We start from the raw sequence: 18,894 nt of genomic DNA, 5'->3' as shown, positions 1-18,894 counted from the left end.
TAGACAAAATCTCTCCAGCTTGTCCTGGGTGTGCCACAGGGCCTCCTTTCAGTTCGACAGCCCTGTGTATCGTCTGCCAAAAAGTAATTTCCTGTGTTTCTGTATATATTCTATGTGCAATACCATTGCTTATATTGGTGAATAGACTGTAGTCAGCAAGATTCATGAAGGGCTTAGAAAATAAACAAATTACCTGTTTTGCAAATATTTTTACGACTCTGGATTATTGTACCTCCATTAATCAGTTCAGCCCTTTCTGGCGACTTAATAGATATATTTATATAATTGTGGTGCAATTCCTGCTGCCCTCTTGGACAGATCTCTCTCTTTAAAGAAGATATTTTTAATGTCAATGACATTTTTTACCCGCATGAATAAATAAAAGTCACTGACTGCAGCTTCTACCTTGTGACAGGAATATTCTTTCTGTCTGAAACAATCTTGATTTAATTCACAAAACATAAATTTGACAACACCGTTGTGCCAAAAAGTGAATTCCGGTGGTGACTTCCGGTATTTACCCAAAAAGTGCTGTAAATGACTTGTTGGTCGGTCTTTCCCTCTGAATTAATAGATTAAGAATAATGGAAAATATCAATGTTGGTGCAACATTTGACGGAAAAACGATCATTTTAAAGAAAAACAAAGGGTTTTCCGCTTTTTCACATCAGCAGGTGTTCACTGAGAATCTGAGCAGGTGAGCTGGAGGTGCACACCTGCCGCTTATTAGCAGCCTGTTGATTCAAGCCCGGCCTTCTTGGAATAACCGCGACGTACTTTTCTTTTCTGGAATTATAAAGAACATGTAAGGACATAAAATATCACAGGCGGCTTATAATAATTTCTCTCACTCGAATTCAGCGGGTTAATCTGCTTTTAACATGTTCAGGAACTCCTTACAGTATTCGTTCGTCTTCTTCATCCTGGTGCCTCACGCCATATCGTTTGGTGAGTATGAAGTGCCGCTGCCACTGACATAAGATACAGAACACAGATGGAGATATTCTCACTGACTTTCTTTCAGGCCGCTGCAACGACGTTTCTTTCTCAGTATGTTGGATGAGCAAGGACGATGCTCTGGACAGGTAAATATAAAGAACATAAACTTGATTTATGGGTTCGCATTATTTGGGCCGACATGTCGGGTAGAGTGCGTTATTGCGCTGTTACACTTTTTTAGACTTAAAAGCGTTCCTTCAGATCTGAATGATAAAACTTTAACAGTTTCTCAGCTTGTTAGTTTCCTGGTAATTTCGGCATACAATCAGGAATTTCCAAGAATTTTATTATTATTTTAATGGCTCGCCAAAGTGCAGAATTAGAACACCAGGAGGCCGCAGAATCAGAATATTAATTTTAGAAGATTGGCATAGAAAACTTTTTTTGTAGTATTATTATTTTGGGTCAGGCTCGTGCGCAGCCCTGTGCCCTCATACAGATGTCTTACATGAAAAGTGGTGCTGCACCATCACTTCTACTGATATTTACAAAGCGGTGAAATAAGTGTTTATGTTCTTAACTGAGTCATAATCCCACTTAAGTAATGGTACAATAGTTTTAACATAGGTAAAGTACCGGCATTCAAAGTACTCATGATGCAGAACTGCATACATTACATTAGTGTGTATGAAACTTTACTGTAACAACTAGTGATGTTCTTAATTACTATTATAAGTGTAAGATATAACTATATTTTGTCATAACCTAGGGGGAGGGTCTGCGTGTGTGTGTGTCTGTATACATGTGTGTTTGTCCTGCGGGCCACAGCGGAGGTTCCGGTGTCTCCGCCTCCCTAGGGCGGAGATCACCACACCTGCTACGGATCAAGCCATCAGGCAGGGTCTTTTTAAGCTGCCAGCAGACCATCACTCTTCGCTGGATCATTGACTACTTCTCAATCCCCGTGTCAGTTCCTGCTCGTCCTTTCGGAAACCCCGGCTTTTCGTCAACCCGCCGCTCCACGCCGTACCACAGCTGGCCCCTCACCACCTGGGAATTCCTTCAGCCTCTCGACCCGCTTCAGCCGCCTCCCCCCTCGCCTTCCTGGACCCCCTTGTCTTTGCACCTCTATCAATCACTGTAAATAAACTTGCTCCTTGCTTTCATCAGCCACCGCTTGTGTGTCCTCTTCCTCCTCGAGTCCTGACAGAATGATCCAGCCAAAACCGGACACCGCGGACGCTGATCCGGTTCATCGGGCCCTGGCTATTCAAGAGGAAACCCTCCAGCGTCACGACCATATGCTCCGTCTGGTTTCCAGTCAGCTGGGCGCAGCCACCCAACAGCTCGCCGATCTCCGAGGTATGTTGGAATCCACCATGTCATCCGCTACGCCCCGTCACCAGGATTTATCCCCTCCGCCGACAGATCCGCCGGCTGGTTTGGCTTCCGCGACCGAGCCCGCCGTAGCGTTGGAGAAAGCCCTGCCCATCCCGGAGGTGTTCCGCGGTGAGTTAGGGAAATGTGGAGGTTTCCTCACCCAATGTTCCCTCGTTTTCCGGCAACAGAGAAATGCCTACGCTTCTGATTGTGCAAAGATTGGTTTTATGGTCAATCTGTTCCGCGGTAGAGCATTAGAGTGGGGGCACGCTGTGTTACGGGGAAACCCCGATCTGTCTTTCCCTGCGTTCTTGTCTCGATTTAAGGAGGTGTTTGATAAAGGCACCAGCCCTGAATCCGCATCCCAGAAGTTGCTCAGCCTGCGGCAGGGACAACAGAGCATGGCGGATTTCTCCGTGGATTTCCGGATCCTCGCGGAGGAGGCCGGCTGGGAGGAAAAGGCGCTCAGGGGAGTATTCCTGAACAATATTAATGATGATCTCAAGTATGAACTTGCCACTAGGGATTTGCCTCAGTCCTTGGAGGCCGTGATTTCATTGTGTATCCATGTAGATGACCGCCTGAGAGCACGACGGACTCCGAGGAACTACAACTCCCAGCATGCCCCTCGCCGGGCGGTTTCCGCGGACCGGAGGAGCCTCCTAGCGGACGACAGCTCGGCTACGGCGCCCCCTTGCGGCGCGGAGGAGCAACCCATGCAACTCGGCCGCGCACGGCTGTCTCTCTCTGAGCGACGACGGAGATGGGAGGCGGGGGAGTGCATCTACTGTGGCAAAAAGGGCCACTACATCGCGTCATGCCCTGTTTGCCCAAAAGACCGCGCCCGTCAGTAATGGTGGGGATACTGGCGGGTCAAGCTAACGCATGCTCCTCCCTGCCCAGATTCACGCTTCAGACAAGGATAAATCTTCCATCAGGCAGTCACACAGTCTTGGCACTCCTCGATTCCGGAGCTGAGAAAAATCTCATGGACCGTGCCCTCGCCCAGCAGTGGGGTGTTCCATCCACAGCGCTACCCACGCCTCTCCTGGTCTCCGCTCTGGACGGCGCCAAGCTTTCTGAAATCACTCACAAGACCCAACCGCTTTCTGTGACTCTGTCGGGTAATCACTCTGAACGGCTCTCCTTTTACCTGTTTGACTCTGCACAGACGCCCATCGTCCTCGGCTTTCCCTGGTTGCAACTGCACAATCCACAGATTAACTGGGCGAATCGCAGCATCTCGGGTTGGAGTGAGCGGTGCCACCAGCGCTGCCTCAGATCCGCAACTCCCTCTCTCCCTCGGTCCACCGATTTGGGGGAGGGGACCCCACCTGACCTGTCCGGCGTCCCCTCGATCTATCACGACCTCGCTGAAGTATTCAATAAGGACCGGGCTGTTTCCCTGCCTCCCCACCGGCCTTACGACTGCGCCATCGACCTCATCCCGGGGGCGCCCTACCCCTCCAGCCGCCTCTACAGCATCTCTCCGCAGGAACGGGATGCCATGGAAAAATATATCACCGAAGCTCGGGCGTCCGGTCTGATTCGACCCTCCACCTCTCCCATGGGCGCGGGGTTTTTCTTCGTGGCCAAGAAGGACAAGACCCTCCGGCCCTGTATTGACTACCGCGGTCTGAACGAAATCACTGTGCGCAACAAATATCCTTTGCCACTTCTCACCTCTGCCTTTGAGCTCCTGCAGGGGGCAGCCATCTTCACCAAACTGGATCTCCGGAACGCTTACCATCTCGTCCGGATCCGGCAGGGAGACGAGTGGAAGACTGCCTTCAACACTCACCTCGGCCACTTCGAGTATCTTGTCATGCCCTTCGGCCTAACCAACGCGCCAGCTGTGTTCCAGGCCCTCGTAAACGACATACTCCGGGACTTCATCAATCATTTTGTGTTTGTCTATCTCGATGATATTTTGATCTTCTCATCCTCATTACAGGAGCATCAGGGACATGTGCGGCAGGTGTTGCAGCGGTTACTGGAGAATCGTCTGTTCGTGAAGGGGGAGAAGTGCGAGTTTCATGTGGAGTCCACGGCGTTCTTGGGATACATTATTGGTAAAGGGCAGATCAAGGCGGACCCAGTAAAGGTACAAGCGGTCCTGGATTGGCCCGAGCCAGCGGATCGGAAACAGCTGCAGCGTTTTCTGGGCTTCGCCAATTTCTACCGCCGCTTCATTAAAGATTACAGCTCCATCACCCATGCTCTGACCTCTCTCACCTCTCCCAAGATTCCTTTCAGATGGACCCCCGCCGCTGCAGAGGCTTTCGCGCTCCTGAAGGGTCGGTTTGCCTCCGCACCCATCCTCATCCAACCTGACCTATCCAACTCATTCGTCGTGGAGGTGGACGCGTCCGACGTGGGGGTAGGGGCAGTGTTGTCCCAACAGTCCATGGGTAGCCTCCGACCCTGCGCCTTCTTCTCTCGCCGCCTCTCCCCGGCAGAACGGAATTACGACGTAGGGGACCGGGAGCTGCTGGCCATCAAACTAGCCTTGGAGGAATGGCGGCACTGGCTGGAGGGCGCGACGCATCCCTTCTTGGTCTGGACTGATCACAAGAACCTGGCCTATCTGCGAACCGCCAGACGTTTGAAACCCCGGCAGGCCAGGTGGGCCTTGTTTTTTACCCGATTTAACTTTACTATCTCTTATAGACCTGGGTCACGGAATGTCAAGCCCGACGCTCTGTCCCGACAGTTCAGCTCCACGGACTCCTCCTCGCAGCCAGAGTTTGTCTTGCCTCCCTCTTGCGTCATTGGAGCCATCACCTGGGAGATCGAATCCGCCATTCAGGCAGCTCTACGGACTGAACCAGATCCTGGGACGGGACCCCCCAACCGCCTTTATGTTCCCTCTCGAGTGCGAAGCCGCGTACTGCAATGGGGACACGCAGCCAAATTCACGTGCCATCCCGGGGCCAATCGCACTGTGGCCTTCCTCCAGCGTTATTTCTGGTGGCCTACATTGATTAAGGATACCCGTGAGTACGTGGCAGCATGCAGCATTTGTGCACAAAATAAACCTTCTCTGTCACCTCCATCAGGTCTCCTCCGGCCCTTACCCACCCCTAAGCGACCATGGTCTCACATAGCTCTGGACTTCGTCACAGGACTTCCTCCCTCTGAAGGAAACACCGTGGTCCTGACCATTATCGACCGGTTTTCCAAGGCCACCCACTTCGTTGCGCTACCCAAGCTCCCCTCCGCCTTGGAGACGGCCCGGCTTCTCACCACCCACGTTTTTCGGCTCCATGGGATTCCTGAAGACATCGTGTCGGATCGGGGGCCCCAGTTCACATCTCAGGTCTGGAAGGAATTCTGTACATCTCTCGGAGCCAAGGTGAGCCTCTCCTCTGGTTATCATCCCCAGACAAATGGGCAGACGGAACGGGCCAACCAGGAGTTGGAGGCAGCATTACGATGCGTGGCGTCCACCAATCAGGCCACCTGGAGTTCCCACTTGGCGTGGGTTGAGTATGCACATAACTCTCTCTCCTCCTCCGCCACAGGGGTGTCCCCCTTCGAGGCCTCCTTGGGTTTCCAACCGCCACTCCTCCCTGCCATCGAGGAGGATCTCACCATTCCCTCCGTCCAGCATCACCTTCGCCGCTGTCGCCGGCTATGGAGGTCCACCCGCGCAGCTCTGCTTCGGACGAAGGAGCAAAACAAACGCGTCGCTGATCGCCATCGGACCCCTGCGCCGGACTACCAACCAGGCCAAAAGGTATGGCTCTCCACGAAAAATGTTCCAGTCCGTGCCGAGTCTAGGAAACTGGCCCCCACCTTCCTGGGGCCCTTCGAGATCGACTCCATCGTTAACCCTGTGTCTGTCCGCCTCAAACTCCCTCGTACCATGCGCATCCATAACGTCTTCCATGTCTCCCAACTTAAGCCTGTTGCCACCAGTCCTTTGTGCCCTCCAGCTGCCTCACCTCCTCCTGCCCGTTTTCTCGATGGCCAGCGGATCTACACCGTCCGTCGCATTATGGACGCCCGCCGTCGGGGGCGGGGTTATCAGTTCTTGGTGGACTGGGAGGGCTACGGTCCCGAAGAGCGATCCTGGGTGTCCCGAGCTAACATTCTGGATGCGGCCATGGTGCGGGAGTTCCGGCGGCGCCATCCCGAGAAGTTTCGGTCGCCAGGAGGCTCCCGTTGAGGAGGGGGTACTGTCATAACCTAGGGGGAGGGTCTGCGTGTGTGTGTGTCTGTATACATGTGTGTTTGTCCTGCGGGCCACAGCGGAGGTTCCGGTGTCTCCGCCTCCCTAGGGCGGAGATCACCACACCTGCTACGGATCAAGCCATCAGGCAGGGTCTTTTTAAGCTGCCAGCAGACCATCACTCTTCGCTGGATCATTGACTACTTCTCAATCCCCGTGTCAGTTCCTGCTCGTCCTTTCGGAAACCCCGGCTTTTCGTCAACCCGCCGCTCCACGCCGTACCACAGCTGGCCCCTCACCACCTGGGAATTCCTTCAGCCTCTCGACCCGCTTCAGCCGCCTCCCCCCTCGCCTTCCTGGACCCCCTTGTCTTTGCACCTCTATCAATCACTGTAAATAAACTTGCTCCTTGCTTTCATCAGCCACCGCTTGTGTGTCCTCTTCCTCCTCGAGTCCTGACATATTTTAAATGCCAAAAACCAAGAAAAGCTTAAAAATGTTCAGGATGACAAAGTACAAAGTTGCATTCCAAATACTATTGAGAAGTAGGAGTAGAAAAACAAAGAAAACCTTTAAAGTACAAGTACATTAAAAAGTTAAGGAACAGAGTAAATGTGCTCAGTTTAGTGTTCACGAGGGTTCGTCAAATAGGCTTACTAAGCTTAGCCAAGCTGACTTGTATTAGATGATAAAGCTGGAAAAAAATTTTAAATGTGACCAAGTCCTGTCATGCTGCCCATGTTCAAAGCAGAGTAACAATAAACAGGCAGATGTTAAGCAATCATATGGAGTGATCATGTAATACAAAGGAAAAAAAAATTATTTACCACCATTCTTTTAGGAAAAATGGGGACATATGGCTCAACGGCACATCATTAAAATCCATCAGAAAGGTGGGCAAAGTGACCTCTGTGACTGTTCCCCCGGGTGTAGAAAACCAGCTAACCCTCCGATATGGAGGCTCTGTTCAGGCGTGGGCTCTAACTGTCTCTCGAAACCCACGTAAGCATCGTACCTTTTAATCTAATCTCCTGCCCCATGTTTAATGTTCCACTAAATGTTTTTATCCCACCCTAAGGTACAAAATTCACTAAAGTCAGAGGCCGAAAGCAGCCACTGCTACATCCAACAAATGCCACTAAGGTACTTCTGACATACACATCAAACAGCTCTTACACAGTTGGATGGTTGCATTAGATTTTATTTTGATTGCTTTTGTGATCCGATTGCTCCTCAGGATTTCCTCACCTTGTTGAGTCCCACTGAAGTGTTTGCATGTGAAAATGGCACCGTGTTCTTCCACCAGGAGGAAAATTTCTTCCTTGCTTTGGGTGAGAATTGTGTATTCAGTCACACTTTGGACAGCAAAGCACAGCAATTAACATAATTATTGGTCTTTTTTTGAGCATGACAGGACTTTGTTAATTAGGAAGTCACTGCACCCAGCCAAGAAATATTCCCTAACTTCATTTTCGCATAAAGTGATATGGATAGCTCTTAGATAATTTACTCTAAGCTAGTTATTTATAATAAACTGTGGCGTCAATCTAGTCTTGTAACTATCAGCAAGAAGGCAAATGACATCCCTAAATATTCTGTAAATTAAAGGTTCTACGTTCTTGCCTTGCATTAATGTTTGTCTCGTGCTTGATGGACACTGAACTGGTATGCATTTTAGAGTTGATATTTGAGTTGTTTGGTGACCAACTGACCTGTATCTAGGCTACCCCAGTGTAGACATCATTGAAGTTTGCTGAGCATGTAAATATGTTCATGGTATAATGTTTAACATTGTGTGTGCCACTGCTGCAGTTATTCTGCTCCCCTGAAACTACTTTCTCTCCTTCGAGGTCACACAATGCGTCTCCCTGTCAAACTGCTGTCCAGAAGTCCCTCCATGTTGCTGGTTTCCTGGGCGGCAAATCATCCAGATGTGATCTATAGTCACAATATGACTCTGTACCATGTTGAACTGGGCTCCTATGAAATGCACAGTGTGGACGTTGCCACTCACAACCACTACCGCTTCTCTTCTCTGGACCCCTGCAGCCTCTACATGGCCTGTGTTGAGATTGCAGACACTCACTCCTTAACCTGCCTCTCTACCATTACTGGTATGGACTGGAAGTCAGGTTTATTTATTTATTTACTATGTAACAAGAGAATGCTATTTAACAAATTCTCTGAAAAATGTGTGTGGGCGTATAAACAATTTTTTTTTTTCCCTCTCTCCATCAGATCCAGATGTTCCAAAGAACTTTGAGGTGACATCATGGAATAGCAGCAGCATATCTCTGCACTGGGACTGCCCTGCAAATAGCAAGTACTCTGTCTTCCTTCTCACTGCTTTCTACCTCAATGGCACAGATCATATCACGGAGGAGGTCTCCTTTTGGCACAAAGATAACTTTGAGTTCAGCTTGTCTGGCCTGCAGCCCTGCAGCAGGGTCAAGTTTGGCCTACAGACTGTTTGCCAGGCAGGCATCGAGTCCCGATACAGCAAGATGGTCCTGAATGATGGAAACTCTGGTAAGTCACTTACAACACTGTGTGTTTGTATTTGAACCTATTATAGAAAGATTTCGCAATGGATGTAAAAACCATTTTCTTGGCACATCTTATTTTGGTCACATGGTCCTAGAGACTGGTTGGCGAACTCTTGGCATCTGCCAGTTGCTGAGAAATGTGTGTATTCCCTGACCGGTTGGCGAGTTGTTGCTGGAGGGTTCTGACTCTCACTGGGTGAAACTGGTTGCAAAGAGGGTGCTGCACCACAAACCTCACTATGATTGCATTGGTCACAAGCAGACTGCCACAGTCACTCAGTTTGTTTTGGAAGATGCTGATTTGTCTGCAAACACTTGCAAGTACTGTCCAAGCAGTAGCGAAACTATGAAAAGTGCAACACAAACTGAAAATGGAGAGCAGAATGTTTTGCTTCCAGTTTGTGTTGCACTTTTTCAGGTGCGTGTGTTGAGTACTTTGTTTGCATGGAAAATGCTGACTTGTCTAGAAATACTCAAAGGGCAGCTGCAGCAATCTACTAGCAAACATGCAATCACAATGAGATTTGTTGCACATCACCCTCTTTGTGATCAGTTTCATGATAGTAGAACCCAGGAACTTCAAGCAATCACCAACCAGTAGGAGAATACACACTTTTGCACTTGACATCTGGTTACTTGGGGCTCACTGACTGGTCTCCCGGGCTTTGTGACTGGGGCCTTAAATCCAATATGTTTCAGAGCTTACCTGCTGTTATTTTATGTAGTGGTCATGTTCCTTGCTTAATAGTAAAACCTTGGAGGGACCCAAAAAGTGGATTTGTGACTAGTTTAAAAGTTTGAAGGATGTTTTTCTAAATTGATGTGCCTTCCCCTGATTATAAGACATACTGCTATAGACTTTATCCAGTGGCATAGAACTATATATGCTAGATGATTGGTTTAAATAAGCCGCACCTCATATTGTACATATCTGTAAATCTTTTTTGTCGATCATATCAAACTCATTCCTCTATAATAGCCTTCTTCTTGCCAACATTTATTACAACTCACTGCATCAAAACACTTGGTTAATCTTTAGTGAAACCCCCTCTGTTTCTCCCTCAGTCCATTCCAACATTGAGGCCTTGCGTCAGACATCGTTTGGCCCCAACAACTACACCCTGAGGTGGGAGGTGAAGAACACCTCATCAATCTCCATGTTCAGAGTTTACAACAAAGGTGTGCTACAGGGCACTACTCTCATAAACAGCTACACTGTGAGGGGACTGCTGCCATGCCAACAGTACCAGGCCAAGGTGGAGGCAGTTTGTGGGGATGGTGTGCTCATGAATGCTAAGACAGTCACAGCACAAACAGGTAAAACTGGCATACTAAACAAAGTAGTCAGTTTGCACTACTTTTAGTGTAAACTGGTCTAACTAATAAGATCTACATATAATGAAATCTTACATGGATAATTACAGGATCACAGGTCTGGCCAACTTTACACACATCCCTTGGGATGCACAAGGCTCTATACAGCTTTTTTCACAAATGCATCTGTATGTCCCTACTTAGCACATCCATCTATCAATAGTCACTAATACACTATTGAATATATGTACAAAATGTAGTGCCACTTCACAGCTGCAAAAAGTGAAAACATAAAGAAGCTAATGAAGTAATCCTATTTTCACTATCAGCTTATCTCAGTGCTTATTAATACTTGCTGGGCTTCATGTGTACATATATTAATTGCCTTTGTGTACTCTATGTATGTGAATACAGGACCTCATGGTGTGTCTGAGCTCAGGTATCACTCTAATGACTCCACCGCCCTGTGGAAACCCAGCAGCCCACAGCAGCAAGCTGTGGCCTTCGTCTATATGTTGTCCCTGAAGAACGGTACCACCATCCACAACAGTCGTGTGTCAGTCACAAAGCTACACCTCCCAGGGCTAGAAGAAGGAAAAGTCTATCTCCTTGAGTTGTGGGAAGAATGTGACAACCACTTGGAGTCTGAACATTCTCATTTGTTTTTCGAGGTAGCTAATACATCTTCAGAGCTGCAAGTGAGGGCTGGTGGATCTGCTCAGGACATAGGTTGGTTTGGCATACCTTTTTAATCCAGTCATATTTCATGAAAACCTTAACCCACAGTTTCCATTTTCTGGCTTCTGTAGAGTTAGGTTATGACAAAATGGGTGTCAAAATGGTTGTGCCCTGGACACTGCCTGAGGATCTAAAGGATGAAGGGTCAGAAGCTAAAGCTAAATTGGAGGAGATCTTCAACAGAAAGGTGGGCAATGGCAGCTATGGACTGAAAACGTCATCAGATCTGTATAATTCTGTATAAACAATGAAAATGTGGCCATGTCATCTGTGTTGAAACATGGAGGAAGTCATTTTATTGTTATTAATATAGACTGTCAAAATTAACTCCCATTTTAATGTGCCATATTTCTGTCCACCAGTTTGTGGTGTCTGCAGAATTCAGTCAATCTGAAAGATGAAGTCTGACAGATATCCAGTGATTTTTGGACTCCATATTCTCAACAGTGGTTTCAGCACTTCTGTTTTGGTCACTGCCTTGTTGGGTTGTTGGAGCCAGAAGCGACCATGTTTGTGCAAAGTCAGAGTTGCAGTGCCAATCCAGATGTTCCAAAAGGCACAGACTGTATAAATACACAGAGGCTAAAGCCAAGTTATTTAATTCTCTAAATTTGGGCATTCTTAACACATGTGGATCAGCTCACTTTGGGAGTTAGCCTCAAGTGGCCATTAGAGGAACTACAGTTTGTGGCACTAACACATTGGTTTCAGTTTTAGCCCTGGGAGTCATTTGTTTGACACATGCTTACAACATAGCTCCTTCAGAAATTCCCCAATGAAAACGAGTTGGAATGCCACTGATCTGAGACCTTCATGTTTAAAAGGTTACATCCTTTATTCCAAAATGGCACAGGTCAAGCTGCAAGTGCCATACATGAGTAACATCACTCTCTTCCATCACACACCAAAGACATCTTTCCAGTTTATTAGTCTATTTACATATATGGTTACTGACTCTGGTGAAACTGTGTGCCACATTTAGTTCTTCATTTACATTTTGATACTTCATAAACTGTTTCTAATAAATGTTTTTACTTCTTTAGTAGGATGACTACATTTCAGCCAAACAGTTCTTTTTTTTTTTTTTTTTTTTTTTTTTTTTTTTTTCTTCCTTAATAAGTTGAAATGTTTTGTTTTTCTTCCAGTTACAGGAGCTATTGAAAGATGAGCTTGTCCGGATTAAGCTGGACACTTTTGAACCTGCAGATGAGCCAGGCAAAACTGCCATTTTCTTCACGGCTTTTGATGTCTCCCAAACTAAAGAAAACGTACCCCTAACTATTGAAGAGCTTTTGTATTACATTGACTCTCTGAATAACACCAACATCACTATTAAAGATGGGGACCTTTACTGGGAAGGTAAGTGAAGCTCAGCTCATGTTTAATCTTTCTAGTTGGATTTTATTTGCTCTGAGTGTCTGCTTGGTTGTCAGGTCCAGATCTGTGTGCCTCCAAGAAAACTTTGTGTTCTCACAATTCTCTGTGCATCAACACTCTGGGCTCCTTTTCTTGTGTGTGCCAACGTGATTACTATGATGTCAGCTCCGTCACTGAGCATCATCCAGCTTCACGTCCAGTTTGTGAAGGTATAGAGTAAACACATAAATCTCTAAAGCTGTGTACTCAACTGGTTTTTGTCTGCTCTAGAACAGAAAAATGTCTGTGTAGTACTGCAGAGGATGATTTTTGACCTCTGGTGTCAAACAGAAAAGGGTCTTTTCAGCCAGTGTCTGGAAAAACTGATGGCTGGTGGAATAGCAAAGACCTACCTGCATTTTCACATGGGTGGAAAGGTGGAGGTAAAGTTGAATGATGGCCGCTGCATTGTGAATGAGAGCGAGACACTGTACTACTTCCACACCTCACGAAAATCCTCTGAATGTGGAACTGAGAAACAGGTGAGTGACTGTGTTCAGCTGTATGCTTGATGACAAATGTATAGAGTGTGCAGATGAAAACAAAGGCATCTTTTTAAAATCCCTTTAGAACTCAAACTGGCTTTTTACATGTCAGGTAGGGTTTATTACCAATATTAAACCCAATGTTAATATTCAGCTAAAAAAGCATCAAAATATAATGAACATTGTTAGGTTCATTGTTAGGTTCACCGTCCTTTAGGATACATCAGTAACTCCTGAATATTTGGCCTCAACATAGGCTTGATTACACATCATGTAAATATGTATTACATACCATAGAGAACAGCTAGAGATTTTTGGCCATTTTGTAAGCAAAACATGTATTTAAGTTTAAAACTTGACACAAAAAGTAGGGAAATTTCTGTTTGGTTTATTTCTCTGTAACAATGCACCCATGAAAAACTTGCCAAATCTTCTCTGCTAATGCCAAACAGCTTATTCTGCTATTGATTCTTGTTTGGGGTTTATTGGATTGTATCATTGATGTCTGAAGAAATGAGACACAGTGGTAGTTTAACAAATGGGGCCTCAGCATGTGGAAAAACAGTACGCAGCCATAACAACCTGGAACCTCCTCATGCTGGTCACCAGCTTGGTCACACATTTTTTTCAACCAGAATTTTGTCACAAGTCAGCCGATGCGGTTGTCCTTCTGGCATGAACTGCACGCCTGAGCTGATCACTTTCAGTGGGGTTGAGGTCATGACTGCAGGCAAGCCATTCCCTCCTCTCCACTCCCAAATTCTGAGGGTAGTCTCTGATAAACCCGCTCTGTGGGGGCGAATGCTGTCATCTTGGAGGATAAAGTGTGGTCCCAGACTCTGAAGATGTGGGATTGCCACTCGTTGCAGAATTTCATCTTGATATCTCAAGACTGCTTCCAATGACGACAAGCATGATTGTCAGCATCTGGGGTACCAGAATTTCAAAACAAGAAGCAAAAGCTGAATAAGCTGTTTGGCATTGGCAGAGAAGATTTGGCAGGTTTTTCATGGGCAGAACCCACATACTCTGCTGCTCAACCCACAAATGCATTTTCCTTACAAATGTGGCTCCATTTAAAGGGAGCTAAACAGCTTTCTGATGGTGTAAGAATACTTGGCAGCAATAATTCTTATAACAAAGAAATTAACCAAACACAATGTTTTTGTTTTTTGTTTTTTTTTTTTTTGTTTTTGTTTTTTGAATTTTACATATTTATTGCTCAAAAATTAAGGAACACTTTTAAATCAGAGTGTAGCAGAGGGGTTTGTTACAGTTTGGGTCAATGGAGTAGATAAAGAGACTGAAGTCTGTGCAGCAGTGAAGAGACTGCAATTGCCATTGTAGGACCACACTGTTACCATGGCCAAAACCCGCTGTGCATCTTGGGACCTATGATCATATTGCTAAAACACAAAACCTGATATTTGTTATTGAGTGACACCCCCCCCCCCGAACTGAAGATATTGTTTTTTTTCTAGGTTAACAAAACTCACATCAACTTCCACAACACTCTGACCGTCACCTTGACCAAAGAGCTGCCAATCAGCAGGCGGGAACTAAAAGTGATGTGGAAGTGTGTCTACCCACGACATTATGTCCGTAATGCTCAAGTCAATGTGGATTTGGAATGGTGAGAGGCATCAGATTCCTCTGTTTGTAGGAGTGTTCATACATTTACTAGGTTTTAGAGTGCAGTCATGGTAAAAAGAAAATACTCTTTAAATTCTAAGGTTTTACATATCTGAACATAATAAATGTAATCTAGTTCTAAGGTCTTAAAATGAAGTAAATACAACCTCACGTGAACTAGAAGACATTACACTGCTGTTTACATAAATTAGGCCAAAATGCAGAAGCACTATGTTGAAAAACTAAATACACCCTTATTGTTTCCATAGAAATTTCCATAGAAATAACCTCACTGTACTGGAAGTTAAAAAAACAAACAAAAAATCAGATTCTCCAGCGTCCCAGAGAGTGCACCAAGGAGCTTAGACTGTCAGTGATGACATCAGCATAGATGTCATTTTTGAAAAGATAAGAATACTAAATTGACAGGTTTTTATGTTATATACATTTTTTTAATCATAATTTATGTGTGTGTGTGTGTTTTTTATTTTTTTAGACTAATGACTAAAAGGGTTGTTTAGTGGTACTGGTGGTAGCATTGCACTCATTTTAAAGCCAGCCAGGCTTTCATCATTGTTTGCGCGCAAGGTTAGGGGCAAATTTGTAAGGCATAAATAAATTCAGGTACAAAACTACTGATCACTGATTTCTGTGAGAAATGTTTGTATTCAAGACTTACACACAGATTTGTGCGTGTGTACTGATAGTCAATGAAGCCCAATGATCCCAAACACACCAGCAAATCTACAAAATGGCTGAAAAAGAATGAAGATGTTGCAATGGCTGGGCCAAACTCCACACCTCAACCTGGTTAAAATGCTTCTGCAGGACCTTTAAGAGACACTGCATGAAAAGTGGGTTTTTCGACAGTTTCTTGCATGTAATATTGCCGCGCGCCTTGAGCTTTATGGCTCTCAGCAGGAGGCTTTGGCCAGAACAGTAAACTGTAGGGAAACTGCCGTGGACTCTGTGTCAGTGCTCCCTCAGCTCCCCCCTCTCCTCAGGTCTAGGGCAGGCTCTCATATGTAAAGGAGGTTTCTGTGAGTCATACAAATGCAAATCAAGTACTCACCAGTGGTCACCAGTACTCGCCAGTGATCTACCCCTCCCAACAGTTGTAAGGAGCATATTTTTATTTTGAGATATATATATAATCAAATTTACATTATCATCTTTTAAGCCTTTTTCCATTTCAATGTGACTACACATAAATTATTACACAGCGAAACATTCAAACAAGACTAAACTCAGAAGAAATCATTCTATTTTATAAATTAGTATTATCTAGTTGGAAATATACTTTTGGACATTTTCAGCTTTTGTCCCTTTTTCCAATAAGGCTGTGAGCTTCTGTCTGTGAGCTTCTGTCTGTGAGCTTCTGTCTGTGAGCCTTTGTCATGGAGTTTTTTGTGAACCCTGAACTTTAGTGGACTGAGGGAGATCACTGAGATCAGTGAATGTTCACATGCATTAATGACATTAAAGACTACCAAGGCAGATGTAATAAAACATATGAACATATAAACTTTTATTTTGCTATACATGGATGTACATAAGAGACATCAGCAAAACCTTCATGACAAAGGTGCCTGCAAACTTCAATGAAGTGAAGCAAGCGTACTTTTCTTTTTACCATGACTACAGTATACGTCAGTGCCTCATTTAAGATGTGGTTTCAGCTCTCTGGTTCTCTGGTTGTAGGCTCACATCCATCTCCTTGGTAGAGTTCAACTCATCAGCACTCCTGGGCCTGAGTATGACATTGTATAGGGATGAGTCTTACACCTATAGCTACAAGGATGCCATAACCCTGGAGCTTGAGGACACACTGTTCTTCCAAGTGGCCCTGGAGACCAACGGCTCTTTTGCTGCAGACCTGCTCCTGCAGGTGAAGTCGTGCTGGACCACTGAGAGCACTGACCCCCAGGACCCTACCCAGGGTGTTCTTCTGCAGAATGGGTATTTATGAAATTTCACCCTGGAGGGCTGACCTTTACGATCAAAACCTAAGCTGCATTGCTTAGCACACAACTGTGTCTAGCAATGAAACAGGCTATACTCTGGATACTTGTACCTTATCAACTCCCCTTTGACTGTATGGTTAGCCATGTGGACACATTATGAAGCTTTGTCTCTAACTTAATCTGTTAAGTCTGGTTGGTCTGTGCCCACACTCTTTCTGGGATGCATCACAATTTTCAAAATGTTGCAGTTGCTGTAAGGTGGTAACCACAAGCACAAGTTTCTTGTTCTATACTCTTTTCTGCAGCTGTCCTGTTGACCCCACATTCCACTGGCTCTCTGTAAATGGCCTGGCACAGAGAAGCAGATTTTCCATTCAGATGTTCAACATGCCCAAGAGGTTACCCCTTTACTTCCACTGCCTGGCCAGCATATGTGGACAAGATGAAGACTGTACATTGGTAAAACAGCCAATCTTTTCAAGCTTGAGATGTTTGGTAAAGTTGCATAGTTGATCCAATTTGATGTAATCTGTATCTGACTATAGATTACTCAGATAATAGCATGGAATGCCAGGCCTTTTCATTTTTCACCTGCACTACACTGTCCCCACTGTGTGTGTGTGTGTGTGTGTGTGTGTGTGTGTGTGTGTGTGTGTGTGTGTGTGTGTGTGTGTGTGTGTGTGCGCGCGCATGCGTGTGCGCGAGAGAGAGTGAATATATGAGAGAGAAACTTTGACGTTGGCCATAACTTGAACAATGTGACCTAGAATGTTCAAATTCACATTATAGATGCATCTACTAAAACTCTAGGATGAGTTTGAATCTGTGACCTTGAGGTAAAGGTCAGAAGTCAAGTTTTCTGAAAGTCTCTAAAAAGCTCTGGTGTTTGTACTCTTTCCTCCTCAACTTCACTTTGATTAATATTTACAATGGAAGTTGCCCACAATACCCCTAATTACTGGAGTTATTTTAAAAAAGTGTTAAGCACTTTGGTAAAAATGCTCTGCTATAAAAAGACCATTAATGTGAAATAACTTGAAAAGACTGAACCCATCAGTTCAGTTTTTACTGCAGTTTACACTGGAGGGATGTTAGATGGTAAATAACTGTACGCTACTATATTGAATAATCAACAGACCTGTGACATACATGTGCCATATAAACTATATTATAAATTTGGAGGTGCTGACCCCTATTTAATCTTATTTATTCCCCCTTTTCGACTCTGAAATTCCACTAAAACTTTTAACATTGGCCAAAACTTTCCCCTAAATCCAAAACTGCTTATTTAAAATTTCATAAATTATTTTGTTAGTCTTTATGTATGAATCTGCAACTGACTCTTATTCTGTTGCAGAATTGCTCTGGCCAGCAGCGCACCAAGAGGTCAGTGAGCCAGATGGAGAGTAAGGGCGTACGAGCTGCTGTTGTGTCTGCTGGACCTTTGATTGTTAACACGAGAGTGAAGAAAGCCTCACCATCTTACTGTGAGTTTGTCAGAGTAATCTGTTAGTTCAGATTAAGAATTCACTTAAGAGGAACTGCTCCTGTTTGCTCTCCTGTCTCTGTACTTGTATTGAACTGTATTTCTTTACTCTGTATCCAGGAAAATTCATATTATAACAGCAGTCTTGATGCAGACTGTCACTTCGTGTGTGTGTGTGTGTGTGTGTGTGTGTGTGTGTGTGTGTGTGTGTGTGTGTGTGTGTGTGTGTGTGTACGTACTGAAAATACAGGGGTGATATTACCTGTATCCATCTCTTTTCAGGGGCAGAGTACATGACAGTAATCACCATTGTGGCTGGATCAATAGGCTTTCTAGGAGTAATGGTGCTCTCAGTGAGTGCTACCAAAGCAATAATGGCTTACTATGAACAGCTACGGTTCCAATAAAGTGTTTGAAACAACTTCCTTCCGTTTTTTTTTTTTTTGGGGGGGGGGGGAACCAGGTCAAATGAATATTAAAAAATACAAAAACTATCCATCCATCTTCAGTAGCATAATGAAAGAGGCCTATACATGAATAAACATGAGTCTACAGAGAACTAACAAGTGTGTTAATGTTAATTCAAAGAAATATTCAGTGTAAATTTTTTGAGAACAGGAGTTTAATGTAGCCTTCTTGGTGAGTGGTCGATGTCACTTTTGCAGTTAAACTTTATTCCATTATAACGCAGTTGGCCGATTTAAAGTTTTCAGTATTTCAAATCGGTTCACACTGTAAGTTTGCCTCCGTGAACTGGGTGGTTTATTATAATAACTGCACTGTAAAGGAACGATTTCTTTACACGCAAGAAAAGCATTTA

At 45.1% G+C, this 18,894-nt stretch overlaps 1 protein-coding gene across 1 annotated transcript; it reads left to right on the top strand.

The window, feature by feature from the left end:
- Nucleotides 1-715: 715 nt before the first annotated feature.
- Nucleotides 716-18,481, top strand: LOC115773608 (uncharacterized). The gene is made up of 19 exons (XM_030720439.1): nt 716-805; nt 890-948; nt 1,025-1,085; nt 7,335-7,495; nt 7,572-7,636; nt 7,731-7,824; nt 8,344-8,607; nt 8,732-9,022; nt 10,105-10,356; nt 10,768-11,082; nt 11,163-11,278; nt 12,237-12,450; nt 12,525-12,677; nt 12,799-12,989; nt 14,474-14,625; nt 16,326-16,583; nt 16,894-17,047; nt 17,946-18,075; nt 18,357-18,481. Coding segments are annotated over exons 1-19 (3,057 nt in total). The 5' UTR covers nt 716-803.
- The last annotated feature ends 413 nt before the right edge of the window (nt 18,482-18,894 follow it).

This window comes from Archocentrus centrarchus, chromosome 23 (genome assembly GCF_007364275.1).
Source record: "Archocentrus centrarchus isolate MPI-CPG fArcCen1 chromosome 23, fArcCen1, whole genome shotgun sequence".
NCBI classification, from domain to species: Eukaryota; Metazoa; Chordata; class Actinopteri; order Cichliformes; family Cichlidae; genus Archocentrus; species Archocentrus centrarchus.
The sequence above is the reverse complement of the archived record's forward strand: the minus strand, read 5'-3'. Positions and strand labels throughout refer to the sequence as shown.